At 37.6% G+C, this 19,776-nt stretch overlaps 1 protein-coding gene across 13 annotated transcripts in view; it reads right to left on the reverse strand.

Moving 5' to 3' along the window:
• Positions 1-4,582: 4,582 nt before the first annotated feature.
• Positions 4,583-19,776, reverse strand: part of Kcnc2 (potassium voltage-gated channel subfamily C member 2) — a 151,498-nt gene continuing 136,304 nt past the window's right edge. For 5 of the 13 annotated variants that reach the window (XM_051176242.1, XM_051176240.1, XM_051176241.1 and 2 more), the window contains 3 exons: positions 13,924-14,851; positions 11,618-11,782; positions 6,715-6,934 (listed from right to left, as the gene is read on the reverse strand). In XM_051176242.1, the coding sequence (XP_051032199.1) occupies positions 6,798-6,934; positions 11,618-11,782; positions 13,924-14,851 (1,230 nt within the window). In that variant the 3' untranslated portion in view covers positions 6,715-6,797. Of the gene's footprint in view, positions 4,893-5,990; positions 6,086-6,714; positions 6,935-7,812; positions 8,060-11,617; positions 11,783-13,437; positions 13,542-13,923; positions 14,852-19,776 lie in introns of those variants that run through there. The other 8 variants (XM_051176247.1, XM_051176251.1, XM_051176249.1 and 5 more) reach the window with 8 other exon arrangements.

The following is a 19,776-nucleotide window of genomic DNA, read 5'->3' on the forward strand; positions in this document are numbered from 1 at the left end:
TTCTCATTTTCATTTTGTATTATGATTCATAGTATCTGCTGACTTTGTGTCATAGTATTTAATTATTATTAATATTGTAACACAGCATTTAAGTACTATTACTTTTATAGCGCAGTATTTGAATTGTTGGCTATTATGGAGGAAAAGAATCACCACTTGAGAATTTTACCATCTTTCCTGCAGAATTATTTAGTACATTTTCAAATGAAACTGGAATAATATAGTCAGTCACACCAGAATTTGAAGGGTATCTGTGAGGGATTAGGTCCAGAAAACCACCTTCTAGAGACAAAATGGCACACATGCTCCAGTTTCTTATACCAAAAGACATAGGATCTGCATTATCTAAGCACATCTTTCCCTATGTATTAAATAACCTAGAGATTAGTTATGCAGCTAATAGATGTAAATGTTATGTAAGTATGTATGAGAATGTTCTTCAGTAAATCATTGCTAGAAAAGGTGTGTGCATATTTAGCAATGAAGCAGTTATTTTCCTGAATGCTTTCTTTCCACAGTGGTTAAATTTTCAGATGTGGAACAAGAGGGAATTCAAGAGCCAATTACATAATGTTTGTCAGAATTACAATCTTCTTGTTATCCTTATTGGAAGGTTAGGTATCACTTAAAGATTTACTTCTGGGTTCAAATGGATAAGCTGAACATTTTGGGTTTCTGTTTTTGTTTGGTTTGCCTTGGGTTCTGAGTGTTGAGGATCAAAGTCAAGACCCTGTGCATTTTGGGTAAGAGCTCTAGAGAAACGGAAGATCCCATGCCCAAGAGGCAGACTTCTAGCTCTAAATTTCATGTGTCATTTCACTGGGCCAGTATTCTGACTAAACATTATTTCTGGCTCTGTCTCCGATGGTATTTATGGGAGAGATTAACATTTAAATCAGTAGGCTGAGCAGAGCAGATTGCCCTCCCCAAGGTGGGTAGGCATGATCCAATCTGTTGAGTGACTGGATGGAATAAAATAGTGGAGAAATGGAGCTTGGTCTTCTGACTTAATGTTGGAGGTGCCTTATGAATCTTCTCATGCCCCTGGACTTGGATTTCTATTACCAGTACTTACTACTAGTTCTGCAGCCTTAGGCTGGATTGAGACTCCAGTTCCATTCTCCAGTGGTTAGGCCTTCTGGCTTCAACTAGAACTTCAACCGAGTTCTGTTTTCAGGCCTTCTGACTCACAGTGGAAATCTACCACCACCTCCAGTGTGCAAATACCAGACTGAGAATTCTGAGCTTCCATAGTTCCATGAGCCAATGTCCTAAAATAGATCTCTTCCTGTACGTGTGTGTGTGTGTGTGTGTGTGTGTGTGTGTGTGTGTGTTCTTTTTGTCCTGTTTATCTCGAAATAGCTGATCCTGGCAATCTCCCCTAATAAGTAAAGAAAATGTGGTACATATAAAGATAAAATAATAAAAGAAATGAGTGATCAAGTGACCTAGTTTGCTTCTCTGACATTGTGATAAAATATTCACCAAAACCAACTTGGGAGGAGAAAGGGTTTATTCTATGGAAGGAAGTTTCTATGGAAGGAAGCTACAGCAGAAACTCTAGACCGGAACTGGAGCAGAGGCCATGGGTGAATGCTGCTGGCTGGCTTGCTGTCCCTGCCTTGCTCAGCCTGCTCTATTCTACAACCCCCAGAGGCAGTTCCTCTAACAGTAGGCTGGGCCATCCAAGGTCAATCATTAATAAAAATAGTGTCCTCACAGAAGTGCCTCACAGTCTAATATGATGGAGGCATTTCCTGATTTGAGGATCCCTCTTCCTAGGTGGCTCTAGTCTGTGTCACAATGACAAAAAGGTAAGCAGCATATCAAATCATGAAAAGGTATAAAGTGACTTAGTGTATATTAATAAATGAAAGATGCTTCTTCTAAAGACTGAACTTACTGAAAAAAGGTTCCTCACGCTGTGAAATGGTTCTCTGTGGTACCACAAGGAACATACAAGGCACTATTTATTTTTCAAATTACATAGAATGCACACTGCCTATGATGAACTCTAGTTTGAACCATGAACTCCATGTGATAATGTCCCTGTGTGGACTCAGACTTCCCAACTGAAGCCAAGTGACTGTTCATGGTGTTGGGGAGCATGTGTACATGCAGGTGAGGAATGAGAAGAACCCTGTACCTTCTGCTGCCGAAGAATAAAAATTCTATTTTTAAAATAATGCAAGCAAGATTATCTGAACATTGGACATATTCCGTCATTAGTCACTTTGACTTGTACTGACAAAATAAATGTTACAATAAATGGTTCAACCATTTAGTTTTAGAGAACAATGGAAATATCATATCTCTAAGCAAAAGTAGTTTAAGAAAGAATGAGGTGGAATTTTATACCAATATTAAGTTCACTGAACCCAAAATAGAAGTTATTAATAAAATCTAACATTTAATAATATTTAAATGTTAAAACTTTCATTTTGGCAATGAAAATTGGGAGAAAAGGGGACAATCTTTTTAGTATGGAAAATATCAAGGGACATATTAATCAAATTTAACTCCTAAGGATTTCAATATTTGAAATGATTCCTTTACTTATAAATGTTTTCAAGCAGATTGTATCACCACCACTGAAAAGTTCACTGGAAAGCTATTCTTCAGTCTTGACTGATTATTTATTTATTTTTATATTTTCTTTATGCAAGTATGTGCCACAGTGTATGTGCCGAAGTCAGTGAACACACAGCCAGTCAGTTCCTCTTTCTTTGTGTAGGCTCAGAGCTTAAACTCCAGTTGCCAGGCCTTTAATCTCAGAAGCATCTCACAGGCTCTTTACTCTTGAGTCATGATGACATATTGCTGTTTTTTTTTTTAATATATATATATTTACACACACACACACACACATATATACAAACACATACGCATGTGCGCATGTGTGTGTGTGCCTTCTGTTTCTTAGCTCTCCTTTTCACAGTAAAAACTTTCATCCTGATACCATTGTTTGTTAATAACAAAATGCTAATAACCCTTCCCAGGTAATTCTACTTGCAAATCCCCCTTTGCTAGTCTCAGCTTCAAAGTCTTTCCTTAATCATTAGCGTTGAACAGCTTTGGAGACAAAATCTGAAAGTGCCCACATTCTTTTCCCCCTTGGTTTTTTCTTTTTTTTTTTCCTGTCTTACCTTTTCCCTCCTAGTGCAGACAGACAGAACAGATTTGTGGTTGGTAAATTTATGTACATTCCTGCTCTATGACTGGAATGCCAGCTATGTACTATGTGTGCGCCATGTGTAGGAAACAGATACGTAAAGACCAAAGGCGTGTTTTAAAGTAGAATTTACACCAAGAAGTTCAGTAAATATTTAAAATGTAGGAAACTACTGCAGGGACAATTGTGACCAAAACAAAATGCAAATGAACAGTTGTGCCTTCGGAAGGGTCTTTAACTGTGCTGCTAATAAACTTAAAAGTATTTGGCCCCAGAACTTTGGCGAGTCAGAAATATAGCTAAAATTTTAGTATTTGATCATAAAAATTTCCTGTAAATATTGAATACTACAGTGATTAGTGATTTTATAGTCTTTTAGGAGGAATTTAGACAGCGGAAGCACAAAGACATAAAGAACAGGGGAAACACTAGCTATGTTATCTAAGATTTGGGTGAAAATGATAACTTTAGATATTTTAAGAGCCCTTCATTCTTCTTGGGATGTATGAGTGTGTGTGTGGTGGAAACAGGAAGCAGAAAAATCGTAGGACCCTGATGAAATAGTAACACACAAAGACAGAAGCCGAAAGAGTGATATGAATAATTTAATCAGGTAGGATTCAAGTTCATCCCCAGCTAATTTGCCTTTTATTCTTCATTTCAGTTAGTAACATGTCCATTGGTTTATCACCAAGGATTAGGCATGCACCTTGAGATGTCACAAAAGGTACACGATACAGGGGTTCATAAAGGTTATATAGTATATTCAGAATCCCAGGGGAACTAATCGATTCTGGAAACATTGATTAAGCAAGATGAAAAACTCATATACAGTTTCAGCTACAGCAGTGTTAAAGACAAATACACGATTCATTAGCCACAAAGCTCACCAAAAAAGAAAAAAAAGGAATCGATTGAAGAATATCTCTTTTATGCAAAATAGACATTTTAGGATATAATTTGATAATATTCTACTATATACTGACATTTTCCTTGATCATTTAATAAAAAAATATTCTCATTGCCAGAATTTATATTTTAATATTTATAATTGAGGTAACAATGACAAAAGACTTAAACTATGAATACCGTTGGTGAATTTCTTTTAGATAGTAACACTTTTACAGAACTAAATGAATATATGACTAGAAATGAGTTAGCTTTTATATGGAGGCACTAAAAGTCTACAACACAGTTGACAGGCTGATATATAAGTAAGTGGCTCACAAGAAAACGAGGCAGTCAGTGTCTGTGTATCCAACACATGATGTACAAATAAGAGAAATTAAAACAGACCTATACTACATCAAATTCACTGCCTTGTGTAATTCTCAGCAAAACCACCATGAGCCAGAGAGGAGCCATTCAGAGCTTAGTGGGCATTGCTTGAAGCTTCATAGATGCTAATCACAAACTTGGCTTCCTATGCTGAGATTGTCAGAGCCGTTGACCCATGTACACATTGGTATTTACAGTTGTTTCCTGGACACTGGTCAGTTGAGAAGCAGAATATTTCCAGGGCAAGCACCATTTCACTTCCAGCCACAGTTCCTTTAAAAGCTTTAAATGCCTCACGAAGGTGCGGGAACCTCTTCTGATCATAAACTGGTCACATCAGGGCACATTCGGTAGCAGGAGTTTCCAGTACAATCCTTGGTATGGCTAAATCTTATTGTCCCTTTTTCAGCAGTCAAAAATCCATGATAAATTCTGTACAACACTGCAGTCAATAACAGCAGCACCAGACAGCATATTAATTCTTTACCATAAATCTCTGAGTAGTTATAGCGTTCTACGAGTGGTGTTATCAAAGGAATCACAGTATTTCTAAATCTCAGATTGCTACGTCTGGGTAAATGCATTGGTGGACAAGATCTCTGACATGCAGCTCATGCTCTATGGCTTGGGAATGAAGACTAACACATGTCTTTAGCCAATAGCAAAAATGACTATTGTCTTTCTATCAAAAATAAACACAAGGATTAAGAATTCATTAACACTCTTAAGGATTACTGCATCAAAAGTAGTATTGTCTATGCTGCAATTATATTATGGCATTTTTCTTCCCTCACATACCCAAAATATCAGACACACTATTGCTATGGCATTTGGTAGGGATGTGTAAACAGACTATCCTCTGTCCAGACTGCAAAAGACTCCCTAGGGACATTTGCTGGAATGTAGTGATGAATGCTGGTTGCTAGGTTGTAAAAACCGGCACTGCAGTAGGCAACCAAGGACTATGGTGAGATTGCTGCTTCAGTCCTGCTCATCAAAAAAGATTCACAGTGCCTAGTAATTTAGGTAGTCTACAGAGCATTGTTAATATGTATACAAAGCAGAGAGGCTGCTCCAAGTAGCAAAGACAGGGGGCAGGAGGTAGGGAGATCAGTACTAAGTTTAAAGAGCTTATCAGGGCACATCTACCCTCTATAGAGACAGATGGCGTTTGCAGTTAAGACAGGAAGCTAAGACAGACGTACAGAAACAACACACGGGACAAAGCACCTGATTAAACACGGCCTGAAAAGTCTGGTTAGTCCTTTGATGCAAATTTTAAGGCTAGTCCAAAACAAAACAAAACAAACAACAACAACAACAACAAAAAATAACAACTCCCTAGTGAACACCAGTAACCTTTGATACTCACACAAAATCATAAATAAAATTACATGAGACCTTTAGGTAATATTTAGCACTCTACCTCTGAAACTAATGAAAAATTGTGGGACTTATAGTGGCGGGGGGAGGGGGGGGAATGGCTCTATTACCAAGCAGCAATTCCTGGCTGAACAATTCAAGCCTGGCTAGCAGTTACCTTTCTCTCATGTTTTGTGCCTTCCCCAAGTCATTAAGTAAGAGATCTGGCCTCGGCTTGCGTGTAACCAGTAATGACAACCTCTTTGCAGTTATCTGTGTGTACAAACAACCAAAAACATTCAGAACACTAATACAGCATTTTTTTTAAGACAAATAAATCAATCAAGAAATTAAGCTATTTAAAACAAGTATTTCTATCAAAGGGTGGGGGGGGGGAAATACCAAGGAGAAGGGCACCCTCCCTGCCCCACAATTCAACATGCAGAACAGGCGACCAGTGCTTTCACATCGGCAGGATGGTTTGAAGCAAGGACATGGACCCTGAGCCATCTACAACATTGTATTCAGGTGATACAGACAAGATGGTCCATGCAAATGAACTGACCAAAGCCATGTTGTGTGCAATCTAGATAGGATCCCAGACATCTTCAGAACGGTTTGGAGTCACAAGGAATGAAGGTCCGGTGAAGTGGTTGGCATTTAGAAGCACACTATTTAAGTATATCTCCCTGAAGATATGGTTATGCATTAGTGTACTGGCCAATATCTGACACTATTGGTCACTGTATTGCAAAAGGAGACTGGGGGGAAACTCATACTGAGTAGTAGCACTACTTCAGGTCACCTTTAAAGCCAGAATGAGATGTTTTAGCTACTCAAGTAGCATTCCTGACTTCAAATAGTAATACCATGCAGGATTTATACTGTATTAATGGAGCTTAGAGAAACTCTACATTTAATTATTTCCATTACAGAGTAAACAGCACTTGTGTTGATATAATTTAGCCGATTGATGCAGTTTGGTTTACAAGATAGATGGGATGGGAGATCGAGAGCGCCTCAGAGGACAAGGAGAGTTGTAGGGTGATGTTACTGGAGAAAGCCTCAGAGCATTGCCTGCCAAGCCCGCTATGTTGTTTAAGCTTCGGGATTTTTCATATCCTTTTATGAAAAAATGCACAGACATCAGTTGAATTCAACCAGAAAATAGACAGAGACAAATAATACCTTGCAGGGTAATCAAAAGTGTTATTTTTGTGCTCAAAACATTTGTGGAGGATCCAATATTGAGACAATTCATATATCTGAAAACTGAAATTCACTGTTTTTGGCATTCTGAAACTATTAAAATCAGCTATCACAAATTAGAGCTACAAAATTCCAAAACGAGTTTATGTCCAGATTATAGTTAGCACTGAAGTAAGTTGGGCATAGAGACTATAAGAACTTTTAAAACTTAGGCACAACTACTTAAAGATGATTACAGACTCAATTCTTCTAAAGTTCAGGATGTGTTTCTGAAAATTAAAAACACATGAGCTATTTTTCATTTTTTTAAATTTTAGTATTAATAGCAACTGAAGCATGCTTAACTTGAAGTGTACACTTGTTTCCAACATATGCATCCTTTGAGTTTTACAAGTTTAAAAGGATGATTCACATTTAATAATGGCATTTGGTGCCATTATCCAGGTGATACAGGATGGAAAGCATATTACCAATACCTTAGGTAATAAAATTAAATGAAAAAGAAGCAAATGAAATGTAAACTGAGTCATAATTTCAGTGAATTTGATGTTCTCAGATGACTTCATTTCTTTCCTTCACCCTCTAGAAATTGAGGCAAATTTTATCTTAATCCAAATTTCCCACCTGATCTATTGCTAGTGATATCCATGTACTTAAATGATTAAACAGCTTTTCAAGAATATTGGCTTGGTTGTTTTCCTTAACCACTCAGCCAGTTACCCCATCCTGTGACTTTTGGAGGGATTCACATGTTGTAGCATTTTTCAGTAGAGCATTAGAGGCAACTGAATGAGTTTGGGGTGCATCTCCTATAAAGTGTGACGTGAGGTAGAAAGCAAGACATTTGAGTGAAAAGGGGGTCCTATCACACAGTTTTGGAAATGAACGTTTTGGCAGTTCCACCGAACAGTTACAGGGCTGGAAATGAACTTCCTGTAGGGCAACCAAAATTGAGTAAATGCACACAATCCCAGTGAGCTTCTTGCCTTGGGTCTCCTCTAGACTGTGTAGCACTCTCCATGGGCTCTAGTGTGCTTGCTGAATGTGGGGCAGAGAGAAAAGAAAGAAGAGTCCTTTGTAACACCTCTACTGCTTTCCACTGGGACTGAAGTAATTTGTCTATTAATCTGACATAGGAGAGGCCAAGACAAATACGCATCAAGACAGACTCCATAACAACCTTATAACAGGCTAACACTGGATGAACGGGAGAGAAAAGGAATGAACACTCCCTACCCACATGCATACACATTGATATCCAGTAGACTGGATGTCTGCTAAATGGTTTTGTGAATAGGCATTACACCATTAGGTAATTACAAGAATGGATTGTGGGATATACTTTCTGTTGAATACACATTTACCTGCCTCTGTTCTTTTAGGATCCTTTATTATAGAACACTGAAGAGGGTGTGTTTTCGTTCCATGCTGCTAGGTGATGTGATAGTTAATGGAAATATACCTTCATTTCTTTTTAATTGAAAGTAATTTATCCTCGCATGGAAACCATGCACATGATAATTTCATTATTACTGTTCTTCTCTAAAGTGACTGGTATTTTAACTTTGAAAACTACAGAGAAAATGATTTTTCCTATGAAGTAGAAGTTGATTATGTGACCTAAAACACATAAACTAGATTATAGATATTGATGAATGTTAATTACTGGTGTATATGCATCAAAAAGGGTACTTTATGCCCCCAAGGTCCTTATACAACTCTCAGAAATGTAATGATCTATTAGACAACCTTATTTTATTCACCCAGTGATAGATGAATCTTGTTGCTATGCTAAATGTTAATTGTTCTTCCAAATTATAGATTTTAAAGTAAATATTTATTTTGTTACAGATCCTTTCATTTTTATAATTTAATATCATTTGAAAAAGCTTTCCTCTTTTAGCAACAAGTATTTAATTAGTAAAATTACATGTTCATTATATATCTTTAGTTTTACCTACTCTATAAATATTTCTGACTAGAAATTCTGATACATTTTCTACTTAATTAAGCTTTTCCTGGAGTGACTGAAAATATCAATGATTATTTAAATATAAAATCTAAGTTACTCATGAAAATAAACAATAGTAAACCTACTTAGAATCAACATCAGAATATGAAGCTCGCATTTTATTCAACTCTTAGAAGCATGTGCTCAATTGGAGTAATGTCAACACTGATATATATATATATATATATATATATATATATGTGTGTGTGTGTGTGTGTATGTATATATGTGTATGTTGTTTACATATATATCAGTGTTATATATAACACTGTTTTAAGTATATATGTGTGTGGGTGTTTGTGTTTATATATATCAGTGAGATATATATCAGTGTCCATACACACACACACACACATATATATATATATCAAGGTTTTATATTACATATAACACTGTTTTGTGTGTGTATACACACACACACACACACACACACACACACACACACATATATATATATATATATATAAATTATTCATTAAGGCTTTAGTTTGGATGATATGCTGCTCAAAAGCAGTTGTGAAGAAACGTAAAGGTCTTAAGTATTGGAAAGTTACTCTTTAAATGAATCCTTTCTCTAAAACCATTATGAAATCTTCTCATATTTATATGTAAAATAACAAGCAGGAATCCAATAACTCCTTTTTAAACTTATACAGAGAGAAATTTTTGAACTTTGAAATAAAATTAGTAGAAAACTCAACTTGAAAAGCAAGTAGCTCCTATAGGACATAAATATTTGGGTAGAATAAAAGAACTCTACATGCTATGTGAAGGAAAGAGGAGGGTCAATGGATGACTTTGTGGTATTCGTGACAGTAGAAGACAAAAGTCAAAACGGTTAAGTGTTTCCAGAAACAATGCCCACATAGAAAAAACATATGGCTATGAAAGAAATGAACAAGGATGTGTGGGAATTGGTGTGGTAAAGAATGATGAAGTACTGTGGGTTAACCAGTTTACAAAAATCAAGTCCTCACTAAAAAATAAAATTTTCATTTGTGAAATAAAATAACATGTTTTCATGCAAAATAACTATTTTATTAATTGCTTTGTTCATAAAATTGAAATTTTACAATAGAATTTTATATTAACATGCTATCTTGTAGTGTCCAGAGCCTTTGTCAGGCATTTCTTAACAAAAGTAGAAAGTACTATTTGACGTGGAAGAAAATTTGTAACAAGATCTTTAAACACATTACCTTTGTATAAGCCCTGCATGTAATACTATAATGAAAGATGCATAAAAATGAATATATATTTAATCTCATATACATATATGTGTGTGTACACACATATATACATGCATGTATACAAAGACAAAGCTTGTCAAGTTATATTTGCACTAAGAAAAGTGTTTTGAACACAGATATTACTGCCTAATGTATGCACATATATTTCACTCAAATACTGTAAGATTTTAGCTGTCCTCATAAAATATTTATTTCTAGCACATATGTAAATGTAAAATAATAAAGAAACCCACTCAGAGGACTGCAACACATTTTTGTTCAAGGAACACATGGAAATGATGGAAATGGTTGGGATGAAGAATTATCTGAAATATTACTCAGCAGAAAAAAAAATGAAAATACAACAGAGTCCTCTGTCTTTGCTTCCAGTGTTCAAGGACATCAAAGCAGAGAAGAAATGAAATGTATAGAAGAGATGAAAGTATGAGTTATGAGGTATGTTTTAAGGAAGACATCACAAAACATACATTTTAAGTTTAAAACATTGAAGAATTAGAAAAACTACTTTGCGTGACAAACATGGACATCAGTTACAGAATACAGTATAACAAAATATGGAAGTTTCTGTTTGGATTTTAGTCAATGAGGCTAATAAATCATTGTAGATCTTTACCTGTTCTTGAACAAAGACACTTACTCAACATTTTAATTTGTCATCAAATATTTATCATCTCCTACATGTTAAGTACTGTTTAGTGTCTACTGAAAATATTATTGGATTTAAAATTATTTTATTGGGCCTACTTGCGTATTTTTAACCACACAAGTGACCTTTCAAGTGATTTTAAAAATATTCACATGGCAGAGCAGAGGATCTTGCTCGTTGAGACAGTCAAGGAAGCTACTGGTATTAGCTACCTGGGCAGTTGTTGGGAAAGATATTTAAAGGGCATTTATTTCCTTCATTTGAAAAATAATATGCCTTATCAATTGTTTAATGGCCATCAATTACTTAACAAATATAGTCATAGAGCCACTTAGTGAGTATTGTTTTCAAACAAAAAATAACTTTTAAAGACTGCTAAAAAGCATTGTGCTAAAATAATTTATTACTGACTTAATGATGTTTTCCTATTCTGTTAAAATTCTACCCATAGACAAATGGTAATTGCAAAGATGAAGAAAATATAAAGAATAAAGGGTGGTGCTTTTTACATGTAACAATTAAGTAGTCTGTCATAATGAGTATTACAAAGTGCGTAATAATGAGAGAAGATGTGATGGAGAGAATAAAAGAATACCACATGCAGCGTTCCCTGGAAAATGATGAATGAGGATTTACATCACTTTTATTGGCGAAGTTACCTACTATGATTTGATTAAATGCATGCCTACCTTTCCTGATCCCTCCATCAGAAGCACACGAGTAATCACCTGTCGTCAACAGGAAACACGTTTCCCCTCTTCTGTTTTTGTCTCTGGTACTAGAGCGTCTGATGGGGAGTCTTTCTGGAGGTGATAATGGTGGCTCACTTCCTGTGCTGTCGTCACCTGATAACACTGGTCACAGCACCACGCCCATTGACAGACAGTGATGGATGAGGAAATGAGACAGTACAGAGAGTTTACAACAGATACCTGTAGGCCAGTCACTCAATATACAAAACACAGTAATCACATCACAATACTCACCACAATAAAGAAAAAAAAATTACACGGAGTAAAATGGAAATGTATCGAAAAGGGGGAGAAGTGTTCCCTACAAAAGTCTGATTTGTTTTTGGAATCTGTCTCATGGGTAATTAGCTTTCACACAGGCAGCATGAACTCAAAACAAATGCAGTAATGAATTAGTACAAATTTACCATGTAACTTGTAACTTGTTACATGTTATTCTGATACTACAAATGGACGGCCACAAGTATAGCATCTTTAAGGAAAATCACTCAATCTTTCTTAGAGACATGTTTTCCCCACCTTCCTGAAATTAAATTTTCCGCCAAAAAAAAAAAAAAAAAACTTAAAGTAATCCCAAAGCACAATAACATCCCACTTTGAAGTCACAAAACCATCTTGAGCATACAGCACGATCGCCTATGTCTGTGGAAGTGTTTACCTCTGCATGCTTGCCAAAGGCTTCCTACATATCTATACCAGCCTGCACACTAGCTTGATATTACAGCATTGAGTAGAGATGAAGATATTTCCTTTTTTTCCATGCCTTCCTTGAGGCTTCTGCATAAACACACTGAGAGCAGCCTTAGCTAAGTTCCCCCTTTCAGATAGATATTCTTAATAGTTGTCAGATATGTGCTGATGAAATTTTGCAGGTAAATTCCAAGATGCACATAAGAACTGCCAAGGAAAACTGAACAGCATTTCATCCCTGGTCACACAACTTTGAATTTTCTGTTTACCTCATAAAATTTTTCAGAAGCTAAGGTGGTCCTTGTTTCTAAATGGGACATGAGATCATTAGCCACCTTTCTTTTCTTTTTCTTTTTTTCCCATATAATAGTTCAAGTAGATCTAAAATATTGCTGTATATTTACTTTAAAATTTCAAAGGAAGCTATTTAAATTGTTAATTTGAAGAATAGTATGTGTTACTAGGACATAATAGACAAGCAAGAACTCCCTCTGACTTGGCTTGGACAGACAGACTCTCAACTTACAATCAATCAGCTGTAGGTTATGTACAACATACAGGGAGCATTCCAGCAAATGCCAAGCAGTAAAATATTCAAAATTCAGTTCTACAAGGGAACAGAGAACAAGGCACAATGCCATTAGAGATGATTGCCAGAAAGAGATGGAATTTGTCACTGGTTGCCACGGTATGTTGCCTGTGCACTGAACAATGGTGGGTGTTTTATTTACTGGTTTTTTTTTTTTTTTTTTTTTTTTGTATTATATGTAATTATGTATCATGAAAGTGTTAGGCTGCATTATACTACCTAATTTTTTGTTTTTGTTTTTGTGTTTTCAGGGCAGTTTCTCGGTATTGCTTTGGAGCCTGTCCTGGAACTCACTCTGTAGAAAAGGCTGGCCTCGAACTCACAGAGATCCACCTGCCTCTGCCTCCTGAATGCTGGGATTAAAGGCATGCACTACCAATGCCAAGTACTAGCTAATTTTAAAACAGTGGAAATTTAGTCGATCTAGAATATTACTAATAATGAGGTTTCTTATTGAAATATCTGTCTTCCACATCACCTCTTTAGTGTCTAGGCTTTTGATGTGTAAGCATCCATTCCCCGTAAGTAACCGTTTCTCACGAATTAGGTTGAGATGCAGAGTACCATGTGGCAGAGGTAAAACTGAGACAAACACACCAAGCCAAATGATATGGAGGTAAACATTTTGAGAATGAATAATGGAAAATGGTTAAGATCATACCATCACGTCATGCAGAGAAACAAAGAAACACCGGCACAGAAGCAACAAATGGGCAAAAGAAAATATTGGCACCATCAGCAGAGGTCATTCCCATCAGTGTTAGAAAACCCCACAGGCCTGCTATGCAGATCTACTCGCAGAGATGCTACAGTCTGGTTATCCACAAGTCTCACACAAGCACGCATTTTCTGATAATGGTAAAACTGAAAACTCAAATATATTTACAGCAAATAAGCATGGCTTCCTATAGGATACACTGGTCTATAAAGTCTTCCATGGTACACGTTTGAAATAGTGCCTTACCTGATCTGTTATGTTCCAGAAGCCGGTTTTCTTTGCCCAGACATGTGTCACTCTGGGTACTGTTGCAAGCCATATTTAATTCTGTCTTGCAAAACGTAGGTGAGCTTGCCAGAGGGGCGGGCGGGATGTGCTTCTTTCTTTTTCTCGGAAGTTTCTGCTTCGCCATTGCCAAGGAGTAGTACATTCCAAAATTGTTGACAATGACAGGCACGGGCATGGCTATTGTCAGCACTCCAGCCAGAGCACACAAGGCCCCCACCAGCATCCCTGACCATGTCTGCGGGTACATATCCCCGTATCCTAAGGTAGTCATGGTCACCACAGCCCACCAGAAACCAATGGGGATGTTTTTGAACTGTGTGTGCTCACTAGCTGAAGGGTCATTAGGCTGAGCTCCTACTCTCTCCGCATAGTAGATCATCGTAGCGAATATCAAAACTCCCAGAGCCAGGAAGATGATCAGAAGCAAAAATTCATTGGTACTTGCACGAAGCGTGTGTCCAAGCACCCTCAGACCCACGAAATGACGAGTGAGCTTGAAGATTCTCAGGATCCTCACAAACCTAACCACCCTGAGGAAGCCAAGCACGTCCTTAGCAGCTTTGGAGGACAGCCCACTGAGCCCCACCTCCAGGTAGAAGGGGAGGATGGCCACAAAGTCAATGATGTTCAAGAGATTTTTGACGAACTCAAGTTTATTGGGTGAGAAAACAATACGGACTAAAAACTCGAAAGTAAACCACACCACACACACTCCTTCTACATACGTCAAGGCAGGATCCGTTTCGATTTCATACTGGGGAACAGCACTTGTGCCGTTGATGACTGGCTCTGTCTTGTTTTTAACAATATTGAAAGCTTCGTGTGTCTCCAGGCAGAAGGTTGTGATGGAAACCAGGATGAAGAATAAAGAAGCAAAAGCAATAAACTGCAGAAAGAAAGAAACAGAAATAGTGACCTGAACCATCACAGACGTATATCCTAGCCCAGAAGGCACTGACCAATGGCCACCAAAAGGAATAACCCGATATTTAGGGATGTCACTTGCGATGATTCTCAAAAGCCAACCAGGCTGGACCTGTGAGATTATTCAAACTCTTGTCTTTGCTCACATATAAACAAAGCTTTGCTTTATGTTGTGTGGAAGGGGCAAAACTGTGAAGAAACCATAAAAATTATCTCAGAACAATTTTTTTTTAATGACAACAGTCTGAAAAAGGAAAACAAAATTATGACAGTAGTTCCAATCTTGACAATTGCTTATGACCTAAAAACTTTAAAGCACGGTTTATAACTGTAGATATAAGGCAGATGACACCGGTGGGAATTTAGGAGCTATGCAAACGTCGCTATCAGTTTCCATAAATGTTTTGGGTATCATGTGATATGAACATGTAGCCCAGGGTGACCTTGAACTCACAGAGATTCATCTGCCCCTTTCTCCTGAGTGTTGGGATTAAAGGTGTGTGCCACCACTGCCTGGCCTCTATGTTTCTGGCTAGCTTTGCACTCTGATCTTCAAACAAGCTTTATCAGATCATAAGCAAAGTATCATCATAAATTCTCTATGTGGGTGATGACAGTTGTCATCCCTAGGTTCTCCTGCTTCCAACCCCCAAGTGCTGGGATTATAGGATTGCATCACCAAGCTTGGTTTTTTGCAGTAGTGGAGATCAGTCTTCATTCTTTATGCGTTCTAGGACAGAACTCTGCCTACTGAGCTACTCCTGCAGGGAGTTGCTATTTTTTTTTTCTCAACTGATAGTTGGTTACAAAACCACAAGAGCTGCAGATTATCCAAATCTGGCAGCGGTGTACAGACTATTATTTATCAGCCCCGCCTAGCACACAGACTGCAAAGGTTAATCCATTTCTCTGAGGAAATGTTATTAAGCAGAAATATTACCTGGGTTTTTAAAATATGGCACAAAGAGACTTTAGAGCAGCGATTCTCAGCCTTCCTGATGCTGTGACCCTCTACTACAGTTCCTCATGCTGTGCTGACCCCCAACCACACAGTTATTTCTGTTGCTACTTCATCACTGTGATTTTTGCTACTGGTATGAATAGTAATGTAAATATCTGTGTCCTGTAATAGTCTTAGGTGACTCCTGTGGAAGGGTCGTTTGAGCCCCCGGAAGGGGTCATAACGCCCCCCAAGTTGAGAACCATAGCTTTAGAGGCATTTAATTACTGATAGTGCTATTTTGGGCTTGCTATTCCATATAATTCACTTATGTGAAACTACTGTACTAACTTTAAACAATATGGAAATAGAAAGTGTATACAAAAATGTTTTTTTTTTACTTTAAAACATGGATCCAATTTTTAGTAAACTTTCTAAAATACAATTATTGCCTCAAAATGCTCTTCCAGAATACAGTGTTTATATGTGTTGAAGCAGTTGTATTTAGAAACAATTTAAGTTATCCACCATGTTCCTAGAAGAGGGTAGAACAAAGCTCCATTCAAACAAAGTCCACTGAAGAATATACAAAAGTATGAATTCCTTACTTCCCACCACCATGAGACTTCCTTCTGCATGGAGAGGAAACCTGCATTTAACAAGCTTACTGGATGATTAATATGCATATTAAAAATTGAAAACCAATTTCTTATGTGTTTTTCAGAAAAAAAGATAAAAGCAAGTCATCTAATGAGTTGGAAGACTTTTCAACTTGTAAATACTCATCACTATTCTTAATAAAACTCCCCAGAGGCTTACTAATAATAAACATTTACCAGCTCGATAGAAGCATGTCGGGCTGTTAGGTCTACTTTGATGTAATTCTGTTTTTGTTTTTGTTTTGTTTTTTTCAAAAAACAGTTTTGAGCAAATAAGCCATCTGAACAACCTATAAATGCAAACGAGTTTAAAACATACTGCTTTGGAGACTGGCAGCTGTTTTCTGCAAGCCATTTGCTGCACTGAGCTAGAATATTTGTGTCATCATTATTTTAGGAACCATAACAAGAGAGCTGGAGAGGTGGCTCAGCAGTTAAGAGCACTGGATGCTCTTCTAGAGGACCTTGGTTCCATTCCCAGCACCCATATGGCAGCTCAAAATGATCTGTCAAGAGATCTGACACCCTTTTCTGGCTTCTAGGAGCACCACAAGCAAGTGGTCCACAGACAGACACTCTTCCAAAACACCTATATGCATGAAATAAATATAAAGGTTAGAAAAACAAAGAACTGTAATGAGAACTTACAAGCTGCTTCTGCTAAAAAGCATCTGCAGATGCCCGAGGGATAACTAAAAGCAAGATGAGTTTGGCATCACTGTCTCTTTCCATGTGAGTTAACTTGGATGCCAGGAATGACAGGGTAGCCTACAAAAATCTTGTGATGAGTTGAAATCACTACATCAACTTTCTTTTCTCCTAACAAGAGCCACATGACCAATCCTGAGCTGACTGTGACCAAACAGATCACAGTTTGACCAAGACTGCTTGAATATATATGCTTCTTGATGTTCCCACTCTTGTCCCTCTTGATACTTATTTTTAAAAAAAAAAAGCTTATAAATACCAACAAAGGACTATTTCCTCAACTCCCCAGACTGTCATCCTCTTTAGAGTCCCTATCGTAATTTTCACAAATTCTTTGCCCGTTTGATTTTTGTGAGAGTGCTTCTTTTGGCATCCTCAGAATTGAGTCTTTGGCTTAGGACTCCACAGCTGGACCACACCATGATTTTGTATTTTGCATCATTTTTTTTAATTGCTGCATTATGAATGTGTAGCTTTCGCTTTTAGGCACTTTATATATCTGAAGGACTAAGGTATTACTAACATTGTGTAACAATGATTCCTAATTATATTATATTCTGTGAGTGTTCACAGATCAGGGGCTTGTTCAGTTGTCATTGGTGCAGAGACCCACAGCCAGTCATTATGAGAGAGAGAGAAAGAGAGAGAGAGAGAGAGAGAGAGAGAGAGAGCATGAGATCAGGGGACCCCATGGGAGAGAAGAGGACTAACTGTAGGAGTCAGAGGAGATGGAGGGCACCGGGAGAACATGATCAACCAAATCAACTAAGCAGTGCACACATGAGCTCAGAGACAGACGTGGCAAGCACTGGGCCTGCATGGTCTGTACCAGGTCCTCTGTGTATGTGATATGGTTGTTCACTTGTTGTTTTTGTGGGGCTCCTAGCAGTTGGAGCGGGTGTGTCTCTGACTTTTTTGCTGCCTCTTGGGTCTTTCCCTCCTATTGGGTTGCCTTGTCCAGCCCCAATATAAGGGCTTTTGCTTTACCTTACTGTATCTTGTTTTATTCCATTTGGCTGTCATTCTTGGAGGCCTGCTCTCTTCTGAAGAGGAAAGGATGGGTGTGGGTTGGGTGAGATGGGAAGTGAGTAGAAGCTGGGAGATACATACGGAGGGGAGGGGAACTGTGATAGGTCGGTAGGGAGGTAATGTATGGGTAAAGAATCTATTTCAATAAAAACAAACAGATGAATAAATATGAATAAGCTTTAGCATTTAAAAAAAGGGACACCTGTTTCAGAAGTAGGTAATTGTTATGTTTACACAAAATCAGAAAAATAAACAACTTTTAAAAATTGTTTAAAAGGTAAAAACCAGGCATAAACTAAAACGAGAAAGTTGTAACGAAGAACACAAGTGTGCTTTGTGACATGAGAGGAGTTGGAGAGTGTCTTCTGACTCCTTGAAGGAAGAGAATTCTTGAAAGGGTAGAAGCTGGAGTTTGAGAAGAAGGGGAAAAGGTGAACTCTTTAAGGAGGAGACAGAGTTAGTGACATGAATCAAACAAATACCTACACAGGCTCACCAGCAGAACTCTGGACAGTCAAGGACAGTATCGCAGCAGCTTAAGATAACACTGCCTCTATTACCGCTCGCCAAAACCTGCTAATTCTGCTTTAAATCATGAAGGCATTGGGCCATGTGAAGACAAAAAGGAAGAAGGAAATCATCTGTGGGACAAGACAGTGAGGTTCAAACCCAGAGCAGAGCACTCGGCGAGATGAAAGTCATCAGAAGTTTGACATCAGTGAAAATCTTAAGAGATTTTGAACAAGTATGCTGTCCTCTGTGGAATGAAGAGGAGCTTGATTTATTAGGAATTTAGTTTACATATCAAAAGAATGGGTGGCGTTAGGAGCTTTGAAGATTGCCATCACCCAGAGGCAAACATTGGCTGCAGTAGTCACAACTTCACTCTAAGCTCTTCAGGTCTTAAAAATGTCTTCTTTTCTGGCTCACTGCTTGGGGCCGAAATGGTCCAATGTGAAGTTAGAGTGAATAGGAAGGAAAGCAAATTAAAAGGAAGGACATTTGGAAGGAGATGATTTGTTTTTCTCCCTCATTGAGCTGTGTAGTCATTATGAGCTGGAGTTATGTTGAGTCCGTTGAGTTGAGTTCCAACTCCTGGAATGGTCATTGATGCCTACATGGTCAGTAGAGATGAAAAATACAGGAAGAGCTAGTGAGAGAATAAATAAATGGGAAAAAAATAAGATGAAATTATATTTTTGGGGGGATGGAAATTTTCATTTGAAAGAACTAACAGAAATTAAACAGTACAATAATTGAAGAATTTACAACAGGAGCCCACCAAAGTGGTCCATTTTCTCCCCCAAAGTTGCCATCAGTATCTTTCATCCATCCTGTCAATAGAATGCATCTGAGGGAGAAATCAAGAGGCATCACATTGGCATTTTTCTTGCTTTTCCATCTTGATAACACCACAGGCTCCCATGGCATTAATGAAAATAAAATTACACAAGTTAAATAATTAAAGTGTTAGGAAGCTTTCATACAAGGTGTGTCATGCAGCTTGAATTCAGAGAATTAGTTCATAATTCCAGGAAGTTTCAGAATAAA

This window comes from Phodopus roborovskii, unplaced genomic scaffold (genome assembly GCF_943737965.1).
Source record: "Phodopus roborovskii unplaced genomic scaffold, PHOROB, whole genome shotgun sequence".
Lineage (NCBI taxonomy): Eukaryota > Metazoa > Chordata > Mammalia > Rodentia > Cricetidae > Phodopus > Phodopus roborovskii.